At 50.4% G+C, this 17,359-nt stretch overlaps 1 protein-coding gene across 1 annotated transcript; it reads left to right on the forward strand.

The window, feature by feature from the left end:
- Positions 1-330: 330 nt before the first annotated feature.
- On the forward strand, positions 331-8,204 carry LOC127221113 (E3 ubiquitin/ISG15 ligase TRIM25). The gene is made up of 7 exons (XM_051183040.1): positions 331-565; positions 825-1,495; positions 4,584-4,679; positions 4,875-5,108; positions 6,233-6,392; positions 6,607-6,669; positions 7,648-8,204. Exons 1-7 carry the CDS (start codon positions 331-333, stop codon positions 8,202-8,204), a joined length of 2,016 nt encoding a protein of 671 aa, XP_051038997.1.
- The last annotated feature ends 9,155 nt before the right edge of the window (positions 8,205-17,359 follow it).

Consider the following 17,359-nt stretch of genomic DNA (forward strand, 5'->3'; position numbering starts at 1 on the left):
CAGAATGATGCTTGGATTGCATGTTAGCCCAACAAGAGGTCTTGTCCTTTCGACTCACAAGAATCACACTCCAGAGAGGAAAAAAAAACCAAGCTCCCAAGACCCTCCTACTGCTCACTGGTCATTATCCCTCATGAGCAGATATCAGCGCAAGTGGTCCTAGCTGCCAGAAGCTTCTCTTCCCCCAAGAGATGGGGACTCTGGAGCTGAGCATCCATCCATGGAGAAGCAAAATGCATCAGCTCTACACAGCACTGCAGCCTGCCCCATGGCACACCTGTGCCCTGATGACATCACAGGCAGGGTGCAGGAGCTGGGTGCACCTGGATTATGACATCAGCACAACCTGGACCATCCTTAAAGTCAGGCTCTGGGAAGGGAGACCACGAAACAGCAGCCACAGGGGAAGGTGAGAAGGTGACCATCATCAGCCCCCAGGTAGGACACAAGGGGACAGCTGAGCGAGCCTTGGCCAGGTGCCTGTACCTGAGTGTCTGTGGGCCTTTCCATTCTTGGCACAGGACAGCGAACTCTCTGACTCTCGCTGACATGCAGAAGGTCTCACGTGAGTTCAAGTTTCTGACCTCCCCTCCCAAGTGCCAAGGGAGTGGCCCCTTCCCCGCATCATCCCGTCCTTCTTCCCTTCCACCATCTTACCCGTAACTGGGGCTGAGACCAGGAAATATGAGCCCCCATGGAGGCTGCTTCTGAGAGAAACTTACATAAAGAAGGAGCATGCCCGGGGTGGAGCACGCGTGTCCCTGGCGTGAAGGGCAGCGCCCTGCCCCCAGCCCCTGCTGTACTTGGATTCTCTGTCTTTTCAGGATCAGCCCAGGACCAGGTCCCCTCACAGCGTTCCTCCCAGTCCTGCAGAGCCTCTCAAATCCAGGCCCTGATGAGCAGCAGCAACGGCAGTCAGCACATGTTGGAGGACCAAGTCCTCTGTCCCATTTGCCTAGAGGTGTTCCAAAACCCTGTCACCACTGCCTGTGGTCATAACTTCTGCATGTCTTGCCTCCAGAGCTTCTGGGACCACCAGGCTGCCATCGGAGAGACATACTATTGCCCCCAGTGCAGAGAGATCTTCCCTACCAGGCCCCGCCTCTGCAAGAATGTCATCCTTGGGGAGATGGTGGCTTGCTTCACCCAGGCCAAGGGCCAGACCTCCGGGTCCTTGTGGAACCTGGCTGGCCCCACCGATGTGCCCTGTGACTTCTGCTCCCCGCAGAAGCTGAGGTCAGTCAAGTCATGCCTGCAATGCATGGCTTCCTTGTGCGAGAAGCACCTGCGAAGCCACTTTGAAGACCAGTTGTTCCAGGACCACCAGCTGCTGGAGCCCGTGTGGGACCTCAAGAACCGCTTGTGCCGCAAACACCGCAAGCTTCGGCAGCTGTTCTGCCGCACGGAGGGCAGCTGCGTGTGCGGAGCCTGCCTGCTCGAGGAACACAAGAACCATGACTCTACTCCCCTGGAGGATGAACGAGCCCACAAAGAGGTGAGGAGGGTGAGGAAGGGATGCTCCACGTTCTCCAAGTCTGCCCCCTTTCCCTGAAGGAAAGTAACACAGCTCGGGCCAGGATTCGAAGGCAGGGGCTCGAGAGAGCCCGGGCGATGTAAGCAACAAGAGAACGGTCTCAAAAGAGTTAGGAAGGGCCTGCGTGATGGCTGGGAGGGTAGAGGCACTTTCTAGCCGAATAACCCAAGTTCCATCCTCAGAACCTACATTTAAGTGGAGGGAGAACTGGTCTTGACGATGCAAGCCTTTAATCCCACCATATGGGAAGTAGAGGCGGGTGGATCTCTGTAAACTCAAGACCAGCCTGGTCTACAGTGAGTTCCAGAACAGCCAGAGAGCTACATAGTGAGACCCTGTCTCAAAAGGGGGAAAAAAAAAAAAGTGGTCTGGTGGTGGCGGCATACACCTTTAATCCGAGCACTCCGGGCAGTTCCAGGACAGCCAGGGCTCCACAGAAAGGCCTTGGCATGCACACATGGCCCCACAAAAATAATGTTTCTAAGTTAGGCAGTTGCTGACATGATGGGTCATGTCACAGCACAGGAAGGCATCGGTAAGTGAGGTTAATAAAGAAGGTACAGAATTTGATTCCATATCTGCAGTGAACTGCGGGTGGTGATGGTGCTTACAGCAGTCTCCCCTCGAGGTATCTAGGGAACACGTGACTTCTCTCAAGAAGCCATAGAAGGGGGAGCTGGAGAGATGGCTCAGCAGCTACGAGCCCTGGCTGCTCTTCCAGAGGACCTAGGTTTAATGCCCAGCACCTACATGGTGGCTCACAACTCTAGTTCTAGGGGATCCAATGCCTTCTTCTGCCTGCACAGCCACCAGGCACGCACAAGTTACACAGAGGCAAAAACCCACACACACATAAAAAATAATGATGATTAAACAAAACCTGGGTGTATCTTGAGTGCCAACACTTAAATGACTCAGGCCAGAGGACCCTAAATTCAAGGTCAACCTGAACTACATAAAATAAACTCTGCCCCCACCCGAATAAAATCTAGGATGGAGAGATGGCTCAGTAAATAAAGTGCGTGTTTTTATAGGCATGAGAACCAGAGTTCAACCAATCCCCATGTAAAAAAAGCCAAACATAGTGGTGCACACCAGGGAAGCAGAGACAGGCATCACTGGGGCTGGTTGGCTAGTCTAACTATCAATGAGCTGTCGCATCTACCTTGACCAGCAAGGAAAATGCAACGCTCAGACTCTTCTTTAAGCAGTTTATTCAGGAACCTTGTATAATCTTCTCACCCTGGGGCAGCCCAGCCCACAGCTTAAAAGCCCTTGAGCAGTCAACCCCAGAATGCCATGCTGTGAAAAACAAAGACAGGTCCACATACATGGAAGCAAGCCAGATTCTCCGCTTTAGCCAAATATGGAATTGTTTAATACAGAGAGCACTCACCATCGGGAAGATGGAAGGTGGAAGCCAGCGCCATCTTTAAGGCTCTCTACAATGAGCCTTAGCTTCAGTGAAAGACCCTGCTACAGAAAAGGAGGGAGGAGGAGCTGGAGAGAGAGATGGCCAAGGAGTTGAGAACACTGGTCTTGCCGAGGACCTGGGTTCAGTTCCCAGCACCACAACTTCTGTAATTCCAGTTCCAGGAGATCTGATAGCAGGCATGCATGCGGTACACCTACATGCATGCAGGCAAAACACCCGTGTGTGTGTGTGTGTGTGTGTGTGTGTGTGTGTGTGTGTTTGTATGTGTTGATTTGTGTGTGTATGAGTGTGCGTGTGTGTGTCTGTGTGTGGTTTCTGTCCTACCTGGTCCTGCAGCTGTTTAGTCCAAAATAAACACACAGAGGCTTATATTAATTATAAACTTGTTTATAATTTGGCTCAGGCTTCTTATTGGCTAGCTCTCTCTTAATTATTAGCCCATTTTTGTTCATCTGTGCATCCCATCCCCACGTGGTCTTGGTTTACCCAGTGATGCCAGGACCTCTTGCTTTCTCAAGCTACATGGTGTCTCCTTCCTCCACCTATTACCTTTCTCTATCCCTGTTTGGATTTGCCACCTGGCTAAATCCTGTCTGTTCATTGGCTGAAAAAGCTTTATTCATCAACCAATAAGAGAAACATATAATCATGGTATACAGAAGGACATCCCCCATCATAGGGCTTCCACATACGCATGTACTCACATATGTACCTGTATGTATGTATGTACACACACATATGTATGTACATACACATATGTATGTATGTATACACACACACACACACAGTGCAGCTTAAGTTAATTTCCTCTTTCTTCTGCTCCTTCCAGCCCCTTCCCATGCAGGGTCTCCAGTAGCCCAGCCTGGTCTTGAGCTCCCTATGAGGTTGAGGATGACTTTGAACTTCTGATATTCCCACCTACACTTCTGTTCTGCTTTCAAATTTTAATTTATTTGCATTATTTTTAGAAGTGAGCTCCTTGGATCTTAGCTAACCCACGAGGTATACTCAACCAACCATCATCAATCTGGTAAATAGGGAAAAAAAATGGTATTGCTAAACACATCATTTAGTTCAACTGACCCCTGCTTCACTGTGAGCCTCTCAAAAGAAGGAAGCCGCGCCTGGACTCACAGGCTGGCCAGCACCATTTCCCATACAGGAACTCGCCAAAGCTCTATTCCCCCTGTACTGTGATAACACAAGTACCTGTGGGCTTATGTAGAGCTGGAGCTAGCAGCACCGCCCGGGGTACCCAGATGGCTACATACAAGCTCCACCCTGTGTGGTCTCACCACCACCCACTTAGCTCAAGCCATGGAACCCTTCCCAGCTCCTTCCTGTGTCCTGAAGCCCTGTGGTCCTCACCATTAGCAAAGAAACAGATTCCTTTGTGTGAGGAACCAGACTCCAGCACAGTGAAAGAACAAAACCCAGAAGCATAAATAAGACATCCGCCCTTCGGCCCTGGTTTTATGCTCACTGAAGCCTATGATCACCAGGGGCTCATCTCTTCCTGAATTGGCAGTCAGGCTTCTCCAAAGCCCTCTCTCTGAATCGGGGCCCTTCCTCTGCCCCTCACTCGCTTCTGCCTCTCCTCACCACACGTTCCAGGTGGAGGTTCGGAAGATTCAGGCCAACGTGGAGAACCAGATGTTAATCATTGCCTCGGAAAGCCAGAAACACCAGGGACGAGTAAGCTTTCTCTCGGTAAGGTGGGTTGCCCCCATCCCAGGCTGTCCCAGTATCTTCAATCAGGCTCCTGGGACCTCCCAGAAACTAACTACAGGGGGTTGTGGGAAGGGGAACCAGTGGACGAAGATGGGATGCATGGCTCGGCTTTGGACCAGGATAGTTGGGTATAGGAGTGGGGTTCAGGGATGCCTCCCTACACACCCACCCCAGAAAATGACTCAGACAATGCGAGATGAGGTGAACAACTGCTTCTCAGAGATCCTTCATGAGATTAAACAGCTACAGATAAAGGTCTTGGATTTTGTGGAGAAAGAGGAGGCGGCTGCCCTCGGAAAGCTGGGCAACTCTATCCAGCAGAGCCACAACCGGCTCCTGAAGTTGGAGGGGGACAGCGTCTGGCTCCAGAGCCTGCTCAACAACAGGAATGATGAGCAGTTCCTACAGGCAAGACCCCCTCTCTAGACCAGGCCCCGTCCCTCCACCACACACACATACACACAGACACACACACAGACACACACAGACACACACAGAGACACACGCACACACAGACACATGCACACAGAGACACACACAGACACAGACACACACACACACTCAGAGACACAGACACACACACAACCACACTCAGAGACACACACAGACACACACACACACAGAGACACACTCACACACACAGACACACACATAGACACACAGACACACGCACACACAGACACACACATACACAAACTCACACAGACACACTCACACACACACACACAGACACACAGACACACACACACAAACTCACACAGACACACACACACAGGCACACGCACACACACAGACACACACACACACAGAAACACATACACACACACACAGACTCACACAGACACAGAGACACATACACACAGACACACATACACACACACACACACAGACTCACACAGACACACAGACACACACCCTGACAAAGCGACCACGGTGTGGCTCTGCATCCCCTTGCCCACTCTCTGGCTGGGAGAGCCCCAGGTCGGCACCCACTGCTTTTTCCTGCTTCTGGGTCCCAGGAGAACATGCAGAGTGCCCTGGGATTCAGAGCGTGTAAGATAACCTCCCCCCAAACCACAGCCAGAAAAGAGGTCAAGCCAGTCTATGCATTGGAATCCATTTTCCTCCCTAGCTGTGGTCTGCTCCTCCTGCAAGGTGGTGGGAGGTGAAGGTAGTGATGGGGACTCTAGTGAAATCTGCAGCGATTTTCTCTTTGCACAGGGACAAACCCTTATGTCTTGGGTCTCCTCCCTTAAATTGTCCTCATAGCCCTGGACTGGTTTCAAAGATCACGCCCTCCTTGTCCCTCCCTGGACAGCAGGATGGACTTGGCAGTGATCTTTACGAGCAACTAAAGGCTCCCCTGAAATCCTCCAGTTGTTTTCTCTGGCAGCCAGACCATCAGTGAAGCCCTATCCAAACAACTAGGAGGAGACAGATGTTCACGTTTGCCAAGGGGCAACATCTCCTCCACCTGCCCATGGAGGTGCCCCTGGGCCAATAGCATACTAGCTGCCCTCTCTGCCTAGCAGGAGTTCCCCAGACTGAAGCATTTCCCTGCATGTGTGGAACCCTTGATGGGCACCAACTGTGAGGAGCATGGGTTCCTCCAGCTGCCAGACACCCTGGCCCAGCTCCGCACCAGGCTGATGGACATCGGTCTCAGCTTCGTCAACCAGCTGCTCTTGAAGGGTCAGTCTAGTGTCTGAGAGGTCTGGAGTCTTGTCACTTGGGAGCAGCGCCTCCCCACGTGGCAGTGATTGTGGAGCCCTGCCTGCCTGTGTGCACCCTTCCCAGGTCACAGGGGCTCTGGGATTGGCTATGCCTCTCTGTGGAAGGATGCTGGGCTGTAAGAGTGTCTCCAGCAAAGCTGCTCCATCCATCCGTCTCCCCCCCCCCCCTCCAGGCATCAAGATGAACTCCTATGAGGTGCTGCCCTCAGCTGTGGACAGGAAAACGCTACTCCAGAGTGAGTTCTCAGACCAGAGGCCAACCTGGGGGAGGGGAAGGAAAGGGGGCTGTGACTTCCCAGCTTCTGAGGCACTTCCTATTCTTTTCCCTGACCTCTCACTGCAGACTGAGGTCCCCCACAGAGAGAGAGGGAGACCCTGTCCCTTCCTGCCTCAAAAGGCTGCTCTTCTGTGGTTTTCTGAGCCTTGTGTGTCATGACTGCTGCCCTCATCTTGGTGGGTGCCAGCTCGCCTGGGGAATTAGCCAAGTCAACCGGAATAGGCATTATCTCTGCCTCCAACTCCAAATATCCATTTATTTGCTGTCCCTATCAGCCCTCTTCCTGGCCTTGGCCCTAGGACCAAATCCCAAGGCTTTTGAGATAGTGAGGATCAGATATGGAACATTTTGATCTGCGGGTCACCTCAGCCAGAAGCCCTTTACCTTCAGCAGCCTCATCCCTGAACAAATAAGAAAAGTGATTGTTAGGATCTGGGGTTGGGGGACAGATCCCTGTTCCCAACCCCTCCAGAAAGTACACCGTTGCACACTTCCTCCAGGCTGCCTGGTGCAGCCCCACCAGTATTGAGCTTTTTTTTGAGGGGGGTGGGGGGAGGTCAAGACAGGGTTTCTCTGTGTAGCCCTGGCTGTCCTGGAACTCTCTCTGTAAGTCACCCTGGCCTCCAACTCAGAGATTCACCTGCCTCTGCCTCCTGAGATCTGGAGTGTGCCATCACTGTCCAGTTAAATTGGGCTATTTTAAGTAGTGTGGCTGCTCATGCTAGCATTTGGGAGGCTAAGGCGAGACAGCTGCCTCAAGTTGGTCAGCCTGGGCTCAAAAGCACAAAAATAAAATAAACCACTAGGCAGAGAGGGTGCTACTTCTAGTATGGAGTAGAAGCGGTCTGAGTTCGTTTGGGAATACCTGCTCCTTGCTAGCGCCCTGCCCTGGGAACAATGACCCCCGCATGCCTTGTGTCTTCATCCCCCACCCCAGATTACTGCAACCTGAACTTCGACCCCGCCACGGCCAGCGAAGAGTTGTTCTTGTTCAGGGAAACGCACTCGGTGTTGAACCTGGGCATCCTTCTGGAACCCTCGACCACCAACAGCTCTTTACCAGGCTTCAGGCAGTGGCCCCAGGTCCTGTGCTGCCCAGGCCTGACGGAGGGCTGTCACTACTGGGAAGCCGAGGTGTCCAACTCGTGGATGTGCCTGGGTGTCACATACCGCCACAACCCTCCGCTGGGCGGTCGCCCCCGGCGCAACATCATCTACCTGCTGGGCCGCAACCCCTACTCGTGGTGTCTGGAGTGGGACTCGCTCAAGTTCTCTGTGTGGCACAACAACACGCAGACAGTGCTGCATGGATGCTACCACCACACGCTCGGAGTGTCGCTGGATTTCGGTGCCGGCTGCCTGTCCTTCTATGGCGTGACGGGAGGCGTGAGCCTCCTCTACCGCTTCCTCACCTCCTTCCTGGAGCCCCTGTACCCCGCAGTCATGGTCAGTAGCGGAGCCTCCCTCACACTCAAGCAGTACCCGGAGGCATAGGCAGCTGCCAATAAAGACAGACTCTATGCACTGGCGTGGTCCCCTGGGGTGGCCCGCCCGCTTCCCAGACCTATGTCTGCCAGCAACACCCAGAGGGACCTGAACCAGACTGAAGGTCCTTAGGAACAGGGATGACAGCCCATGCATGCCCTTCAAAAACCAAACTCCTGCTCTGCTCACCGCCCTTTTCCCAAGCATTGGCAACCCTTGGTTTCCACGTCATTTCCCACTACCTTCAAAGCCTGTGAAGCCTCAGACTGGGTGAGGCTGGAGCCAAGCAGGTGTCCATACTATGAAGTGCGGGTGGCATTGGAGAGTTGGCCAGAGTTCTAGCTTATCTGCGGACTGGAAGGTTAGGGCTGGGGAGCCCAGCCCTGACTTAGATCCAAGACCAGAGGGCTGAGGTTGGAGGTCCAGGTTCGAGCCTACCGGCAGGGCAACTGACCTCACTAGAACAAAGTGTCTGCAGTCAGTGGTGTCTGCAGCATGGAAGGCTGTGGATAATGCTGTGGATAGCGCCCACCATCATCTTTATGATTAGTGAGAGCAGTTCCCTGCCCCTCCCCCTGAGGGGGGTCAGTGGACACCCAGGCTTTTCTCATCTAACTTGCCCAGGCCTGGAAGTCTGTAGTGGCTTCACCCAAGGCCAGTCCAGGCCCCTGCTAAGGGACCCTGCCCACCCCCTACACCCCAAGCCGAGGGTTCCTGTCCATTGCAAAAGCAACCTGAGTTTCCAGACTCAGCCAGCCACAGTTCCTGTGGGTCTAAAGCAAGCTCTCAGCCAAGTTAATGATCCACGAACTGATAAAGGTCACAAGAGAGAAAGCCCCTAGGGCAAGGCAGCTGGCAGCCAGACTAGGCGGAACCCACCACGAGGACACTTGGGAATTCAAGCCCTGCCCTGCCTGTTCAGGCAGAAATCAGTAACACTCTTTTCTCCTTGAGGAGCTGCTTTTGGGGTAAGGAGAGCAATGTTGAGCTTTGAAGGTGTCCTGAGGTGCTATCCTGTGGCTGGCTATGCCTGAGAGGTGACCTTTCCACCTGGACTCTTCCACAGCTCCTGACTAATTTCCTATGGGCTGCTGTCCCTGTAGGGGATAAGGCTATGGAACTCTCCCACCATGTTGAGCAGAGGCTTTCCTTACTCCCAAGGCCTAGATCATGCCTCCCCACCCAACTCTCACTCTTCCAGCATCAGGGAAGGAGTCAGCAGGGCATGTGGTGGATCACACGTGTAATTTTAGCATTCGGGACGCTGAAGCAGGAGGGTTGCTGCTTCCTCTAAGGAGCTGACCAACCTGCTGTGCCAACCCCTCCACCCCCAACCCCTCCACCCCCACTCCCCGGACCCCCGGGACACAGGCACAGGATGGTGTGTGGGAAGCCCTGGTATCCTGGGACTTCCGCGTGGTGGGTACCCAGGTACCCAGCTGGGGATGCCACTCCATGGTAAGGGCTTTCCTAGCACACTCAAAGCCCCAAGTTCAACCTTCAGCACAGGAAAAAAAAAAAAAAAAAATCACTGTGCATGAATTATACTACAACCATTAGGTAAGCAGGAGTACATTAATGTCAATTTAAGTATGTATCACAGAAGGGGACTTACAGTGTGACAAGGTCAGCAAGTGCCCTAGAATTGCTGCCCCCTCCTTCTTCCCTGCTCCCAGCCAGGTGAAGAAGCCAGGGCAGGAACTCCCTCTGGAGTACCACCTACACATTTAAATTCTCCAGTCCCTGCTCTAGGACTTGGTAAATCTCTTTGATGGAGATGGAGATAGAAAAGTCAGAGCTTAGCTTTGTCCACGCTGCACACAGACCCCGCCCCTGAACTATCTCTAACGGGAACCGTTGGTTTGGTTTGAGGTTTTTATGTGTTTTGCCTCATCTTGTTTTGAAACAGGCTCTCATGTAATAAAGCTGGCTTCAAAGTTAGTGTAGCTGAGACTGGCCTTGAACACCTGATCCTCCTGCCTCTCCCCTCCCCTAGTGCTAAGAGTGTAGGGTGAACAACAGGTAGTCATCTTTAGTTGTAAAAAAAACTTTAGTGTTTTTAAATTCCTGCTTGGTGTGTGTGTGTGTGTGTGTGTGTGTGTGTGTGTGTGTCTGTGTGTGCATGTGCCATAGTACATGTTTGGAGGTCAGAGCATGGTTTGCCAGAGTCGGTTCTACCCTTCTGTCTTGTGGGTCCCAGGGATCAAACCCTTGGCAGGAAGTACATCTACCTGCTGAGCCAACTCATCAGCCATGGAACTCTGCTTTTAACTAGCACTTGGATTGGTTCGATAAAAAGCTGAACTGCTAATTAGCTAGGCAGGGTATTCAGGGCAGAGCGGTGCTGGGAAGAGGAAAGTGGAGAGGCCAGGGCTCAGAGAAAGCAGCAAGGGCAATGGGCATTACAAAGTAAAGGCAGCTGAGCCACATCAAAGGACATAGATTTTAAAATATGGGTTAAGTTATAAGAGCTAGTTAGAAGCAAGCCCAGGCTATCAGCCAAGCTTTCATAATAAGTTTCCATGGTGTGATTTGGGAGCTAGCCAGCAGACTCAACAAATGACATCCAACCTAGGGGCACATATTTAGACATAAGACCTGAGAAAGCTTTTAAAAAGGTTCCAGACACACAAAAATGGAGCCAAACACAGCTTCCAGTTCTGCAGTCTTTCATGCGGGCTATGGTAGACAGATGCATCTCCCAGCCACTGTCTGCAGGCTTAAGCTGCCAGCACACTGAGCTAAGCTGCGGGCAGCTTAAGCTTTGCTCATGCACACAGAAAAAGTTACAGATGCACAATAAAGACAGGCCCAAGCAGGAAAAAATCTCTAAACAGGTTACAGTGTGTTTTTGTATATAAAAAAAAATGGGTATAGGCTTTAAAAAGACAAGAAACTTGGTATAGACAGTCATTAAAAAAAAAAAATAGTTTATAGCTGGGCAGTGGTGGCAACTGCTTTTAATCCCAGCACTCAGGAAGCAGAGGCAGGTGAATCTCCATGAGTTTGAAGCCAGCCCGGTCTACAGAGTGAGTTCCAGGACAGGCTCCAAAGCTACACAGAGAAACCCTGTCTTGAAAAAAAGAAAAAAGAAAAAAGAAAGTGAATTAGTTACAAAACTTTAGACTCATCAAGAGAGGATAGATAATGGAATATTTTCTCTAAATTTGTCAAATACTATATGGATTTGTTGTAAATGTATTTCTTTCTTACTTGATAATTGTTCTTATCGTATATAGTTTTACTATATTAGAGTTAAACGATTTTATTTAGACAAAAAGGGGAAAATACTGTTGAATAATCTTTTTGTACACTATGAAGATGTGTCACTCAGATTGGTTTAATAAAACACTAAACTATCAATAGCTAAGCAGAATTTTCAGGGCAGAGAGGGCATTGGGAAGAAGGGGGAGATGCCAGGATACAGAGCAAACAGCACAGGCATTACAACGTAAAGGTAACTGAGTCACATAAAAGAACATAGGTTATAAAAGATATGGGTTGTTATAAGAGCTAGTTAAAAACAAGTCCAGCTATCAGCCAAGCTTTCATAATTAATAAGCCTCCGTATCATGATTTGGGAGCTGGCTGGGAAAGAGACAGACAGCAACACCTGATACCTAGCAGATCATAAATAGTTGTTAAAGGACTGCAGGAACGCTCCTTAGTGTGAGTGCAGAGACCACTGGAATCCTCAGTCACGTGAGGGGGTGTGGCCACCAGGGAGCTGTCTTACTTCCTTCCCTGTCTCTCTTCCTCCTCCCCTTGGTAACAGACCTTAGTAGACCCTAGCACAACTGTCTCCATGATGGAAGTACAATTCAGGCCATAAAACAACACATAGCAGTACCACCTGCCAAATGAAAACGTTTTCCGTCCAAAACGAAAACCTGATCCATCAAAGTCCATAGATCTGGGAAAGTCTCTATATGTGCCAACCTTGCTTTTTGGTTTCTGAAGTTCCGCTCCTGGCTGTTGTTAAGTGAAGTGTGTCAACCCAGGATACAGTTTTTGTGTTTAAAAGCTCACTCTGAGAAAGGCTCAGTGCTACACTGGGAACCTGAACTCCCAATGTAGTCGCTGGCTAGTAAAGACTTTCCATTGGCTTAAACCCAGGTCCTAGCAACCTTCTCTGGTAGATACCCCACAACACCCTGAGGCTGACTGTGTCTTCTGCACCTCGGCAGGGGTCAGGACCCATCTGTCTGCCTCTGCCTCCCTTTCCACCTTCCCTGAAGACGCTTTGGGCTGTGACCCATCGGCAGGTGCTGTGCTCAGTACTTTTCTCTGTCATTCTCTGCACCTGTGAAAGAGCTTGTGCTGGGAAGGCATACCTGTCTGTTGAGGACTATAGACTCCTGGGGTTTCTCAGGTGCTTAGAGGAGGGTGGGCATGGGCTGCAGAGATGGCTCAGACATTCAAGGCTAGGCTCACAACCAAAAATGTAAGAGGAGGGTGAGCACAACACAAGAGGGGTGTGAACTCGATGCACACCACTTTATCATAAGATTCCCGACATTAGTGCAAACCCCACAGTGGTCAGACCATCACAACGGTGAAGAGCAGATCCACGACGACGGTGGGTTCCTTGCCCCATCTTACTCTAATCTCAGACCCGAGGCCAATAAAGATTTTATTCACAAAACCAGGTAATTACTCCATGGGCCATAATAGTCATAATTTCTAAAAATATTACATTAAACTTTCACCTGGATGGTAGAGCTTTTTGCCTTCTCTTAAGGTTTTCTGTTTTGGTTTTGGTTTTTTGTTTTGTTTTCTTTTTTTGGGGGGGGTCTCACTGTGTAGCTCTGGCTAGCCTGAAATTGGCTATGAAGACCAGGCTAGACTTGAACTCAGAGTTCTCCCAACTTGGGCCTCCCAAACACAGGGATTCAAGGTGTGTGCCACCACACTCAGCCGACTTCTCTATTTGCCCCAGGCAGGTGGTTTACTCCCTTCACCCTGTTTGGAGGTGACACAGGACAGGGGTGCTGCACAGGGACATGGCATGTCTGCAATGCTTAGAAATCCGGTTAAGACTTGTACAGCATGAAGGACATGTCAAGTGACACCTGCATAAATAGTAAACTGAGGGAATCACGTTTACAGAAGCCACATTTCCTTCACTTGTGGCTACAGGACTTTTCCTGCCTGGAGGGCAAAGCCCATGCCTCCCATAGCAAGACACACAGCTAAAAATGATACAGAAGGTTACAGTTCTGCTTAACTTGTTCCGCGATCCACACATGTCCCCTAGGTGGCTTCTGGGTCCATGACCCTTAGGTGGCCCAAAGCTCAGCATTATAGATCCATTTTCTGTCCTGGTACAAGTTGAATGGGTGCGTTTGCTTCCCATTTCCCCTCCTCTCCCCCTGTCTGAAGTTGATTTCAGTCCTTCAGGGAAACCCTCACACTAACACACACTTCCTCCATCTCAGCTTGTAGCTCAGAGGGGAGCTCAGTGTCACCATCATCGTGACAAATGCTGAGTCCATTTCCTGACACCCCCACCCTAGGGTGGTGGTGGCAAACATCTTTAATCCCAGCAGAGCCAGGTACATCTCTGAGTTTGAGGCCAGCCTGGTCTACAGAGTGAGTTCCAGGACAGCTACACAGAGAAACCCTGTCTCAAAAAAATCACACACACACACACACACACACACACACACACACACACACACACACGGATTTCAGTTCTGAGCTAGTCCAGTGGTAGTGGCTAGAGTAGGGTTGTCCTGTGGATTCTTAGGGTGACCCTGTGAACAGACATCAGTTCACCCCACACAGGGCACTGACAGCAGAGTAGAGAGCCTGTTCTATCCAAGTCCACTTTTGAAAACTGATGACTTCATTGGGGTTACAGGTACACAGGCAAAGGGTTGCTTATAGGCGGGTGAGTGACTCTCGGGCATCTGCACCGTCAGTTGCCTAACTTATCATGGACAGCAAACCACAAGAGCTGCATCCCTGGAGCTCCCCACCCAAGCGGCAGGCAACTCTACCGAAGAGCAAGAGCATCTCCTTTGCACCAGCGATTGCTCGCTGCTTCCAATCTTGGAAAGGAACCTTGGGAGTCTTGCAACTTTCTGAACTTCCCAAGCCTTGCCAGATTGGGGAAATTGAGTCTTGTATATTTTGTCATATTTGTTATATAGTTTCCTGTCTTTTGGGCTTTCCTTCTCCCTTCAGGAAGGAGTATTTCAGTTCAGGAGAATTAACTACACGGCACTCTACACCTTCCTCCGGCTCTTACATTTTTTTCCCACCGCTCTTCCGCAACATTCCTAGAGTTTTAGATAAGGTAATATGTAGATGCCCGATTGTTTTCTTCCACTGAAGGCTGAGTATCGGGCCACTGTCCCACAGCAGCAGCCACTTGCTCTCACAGCCTGACCAATTACAAGTCTCCACAGCAACTATCAACTTCTGTGGGGGAAGAAAAGGATCCCTCGTGTCTAAGGCAAACAGTAGCAGTATTCCACAGGCACAGAAGGCATTTTGAAAGGCACACTACATTCATTTAATAAAACACTAGTAGCTGCTTCCCCACTGGGGCCAATGATCTCTTCACCCAAAGACTTTCCCTTGACTTACAGTATCAGACTTGAGTCTTTCCTGAAAAGCAGTCCTAACTCCATTCAGAAAGCAATTGGTTATACCCACATCGGTTGTGTCACTATTGTGTAAGTGGAGACACCTTGCCTGGCATGTTGTCAGTGTAGCTCACAGGGTCCAGAATGGAAAGGGTCTATCAGCGACCACTCTCTAGCAATCTACACAGAGTGCCTTCTGGAACTATGAAAGTCAGACAATAGGAAGAGAGCTTCTAATTAGCTTAGTTGCAGCACTATTTTTGATGCCCTGAACCAAAGCGTGTGGTATTCTCAGTAATTGGGCTGTAACATCTGGTTCTGGTATGCAATCAACAGCTATGGCCGTGGTGTGGTTTGAGGGTCTTCAAGCACTTTCCTGACAACTTGCAATGAGGCAATTCAGGCTTGGTTTGTAATAGAAGAGATTTTAAGAAAGTAGCGTGGGGCTGGAGAGATGGCTCAGCCATTAAAGGCTAGGCTCACAACCAAAAATATCAGAAAGTAACATGTAGGTGGATGGATGGCATATGCCCTTAATGCCAGCATTTGGGACAAAGAGGCAGATGGATCTATGTGAGCTTTGAAAGACAAAAAAGTAAAGTTAAAGAAACCCCCCACTTGAAATGAAGGGCTAACCTGGAAACCAATATCTGTTCCTTGGAATTTGCTAACTTCCCCTCCCAAGGCCCTGAGATAACAAGACACCAAGAATTCACACTGCCCCTCCTTTCTTGTGAGTCAGCGGGTGGTGACTAGGGTCCTTAGGAAACAAAGAGATAACTGTACCTCCGTTTGCCCAGACAAAATTAATTAGTACACCCTAAGGCCCTAAGGTCTGTTGACCCTAATAGCAAGACCATCCGGCCTCAAAGGGTCACATACTCAATGGACAGAGAGTCCCACCCCCTCCCTAAGCTTGTGGGTTTGCCTTTAAAAACACCTGTGCCCGGGGGAGGGGGCTTCTCTCTAGCCTGCGTGCTGGAGGAGCCCGTTTGCGCAAACGTTTCCTGTTCATTAAAGCCTCTTGCGTGTTGCAGCAACTGGACTGGACATTTAGTTCTTGGGGGTACCGACTGAAACTGGGAGACTCCTCATTCTGAGGGTCTTACAAGCTTGAAGTCAGCTTGGTCTGCTTAGTGAGTTCCTGGCCAGCCAGGGCTACATAGTGAGACTTTGTTTCCAAAAAAACGAAAAAAAGAAATGTTAGCAACAATCAATCCAGCAAGCAACATTGGCTATAGTTGCACTTTGCATGGCTAGGAGACACATCCAGCCATCCAGCCATCACCTGTGGTCACTCTAGTGCTTCAGTGGTGTCCCTGTGCATTTCCAGCCCCTTAGGCTAGGCAGGGCAGGCTTGTGCTTGCCTGAGTGGCAGGAATGAAAGAATGTCGCATGCTCTTGCTTGCTGTACACACTGCTGCTCAAGCTGGCTTCCCGGGTATGTCAGGCTCAGTGTTGGTGCTGTGACCCTTGCCTCTCTATTGGCTACTGGTGACTGGTGATGGGGTCCTGGCCTGGGTGCATTCTTCCAGGGTGCAGATGTTCACAGCACGCTTTGAAGGAGTCATTGCTTACTCCCAGGACAAACAGTCCTTTTACACCTACACCACGGTGTCCCTCGCTCCTTCTGTCACACCACTGATGTGCGTGCCTGCGTTGCTCAGGATTTAACCTTCCAAAGACTCACACACAATTTGGCTTGTCAGTTTTCTCCCTAGGAACTCTGTTCCAATCCTGCCACAATGGCTTTTAAGTAACTGAGAAGGACCCACCATCTGCTTTAGCACGTTTCAAACTAATTGAGATTCAAACTAATTGTCATTCAGATCTTTAGCACCTGCTGGGAGCATAGCACCCACAGATCTCCAGAGAAGCCAGGGATGCTAAGCATACAGAACTGTCTTTCCAGGGGCAAAGAGGAAAAACCTGTTCCTCCATCCAGAAAGCTGAGAACTGGAAGTAATTAACAGCCTGTGTCTGTTGGACCAGCCCTATAAAGCTCCTACAACCAAGACTGGAGGTGGTTAGTATCTAAATGACCCTGTGAACAAACAGTTGTGAACCACCATGTGGGTGCTGAGAACCTGAACCCAAGTTCTCTGGAAGAGCAGCCAGGGTTCCTTTAAGCACTGAGCTACCTCTCCAGCCCCAATAAGTGTAATTTTTGAAAGTTAAAGTGGCTGTCATGGCGTCTGAAGACTGAGGGCGGGGCATACATATAAGAAGATGCCCCAGCAGCCAGTCCCATCAAAGCCCAGACGGACTGTTCCTGATGTCCCAGCAGAGGACACTCTGGACGAACCAGGAACACATCACTGAGTGACAGAGGCCAAGCAGAGTGACAATAAACCCACCTGCAGTTTCCAAGAAACTGAAACATTTCCAATGCACCTCGGGACCTAGTTTTAGGGTATTAAGACCCAGGAATCCATCAGCAACCTGAGGAGACAGAACTCCATTCCCTACCCCATCCCTAAGCCAGAATGTACCTAGGCTTAACATTGAGGTCAGCTCCCTGCTCCTGTTAGTTTGCATTTCCCTGGACCCTGGACTTGCTAAGTGCTTGGG

Source organism: Phodopus roborovskii, unplaced genomic scaffold, assembly GCF_943737965.1.
Source record: "Phodopus roborovskii unplaced genomic scaffold, PHOROB, whole genome shotgun sequence".
NCBI classification, from domain to species: Eukaryota; Metazoa; Chordata; class Mammalia; order Rodentia; family Cricetidae; genus Phodopus; species Phodopus roborovskii.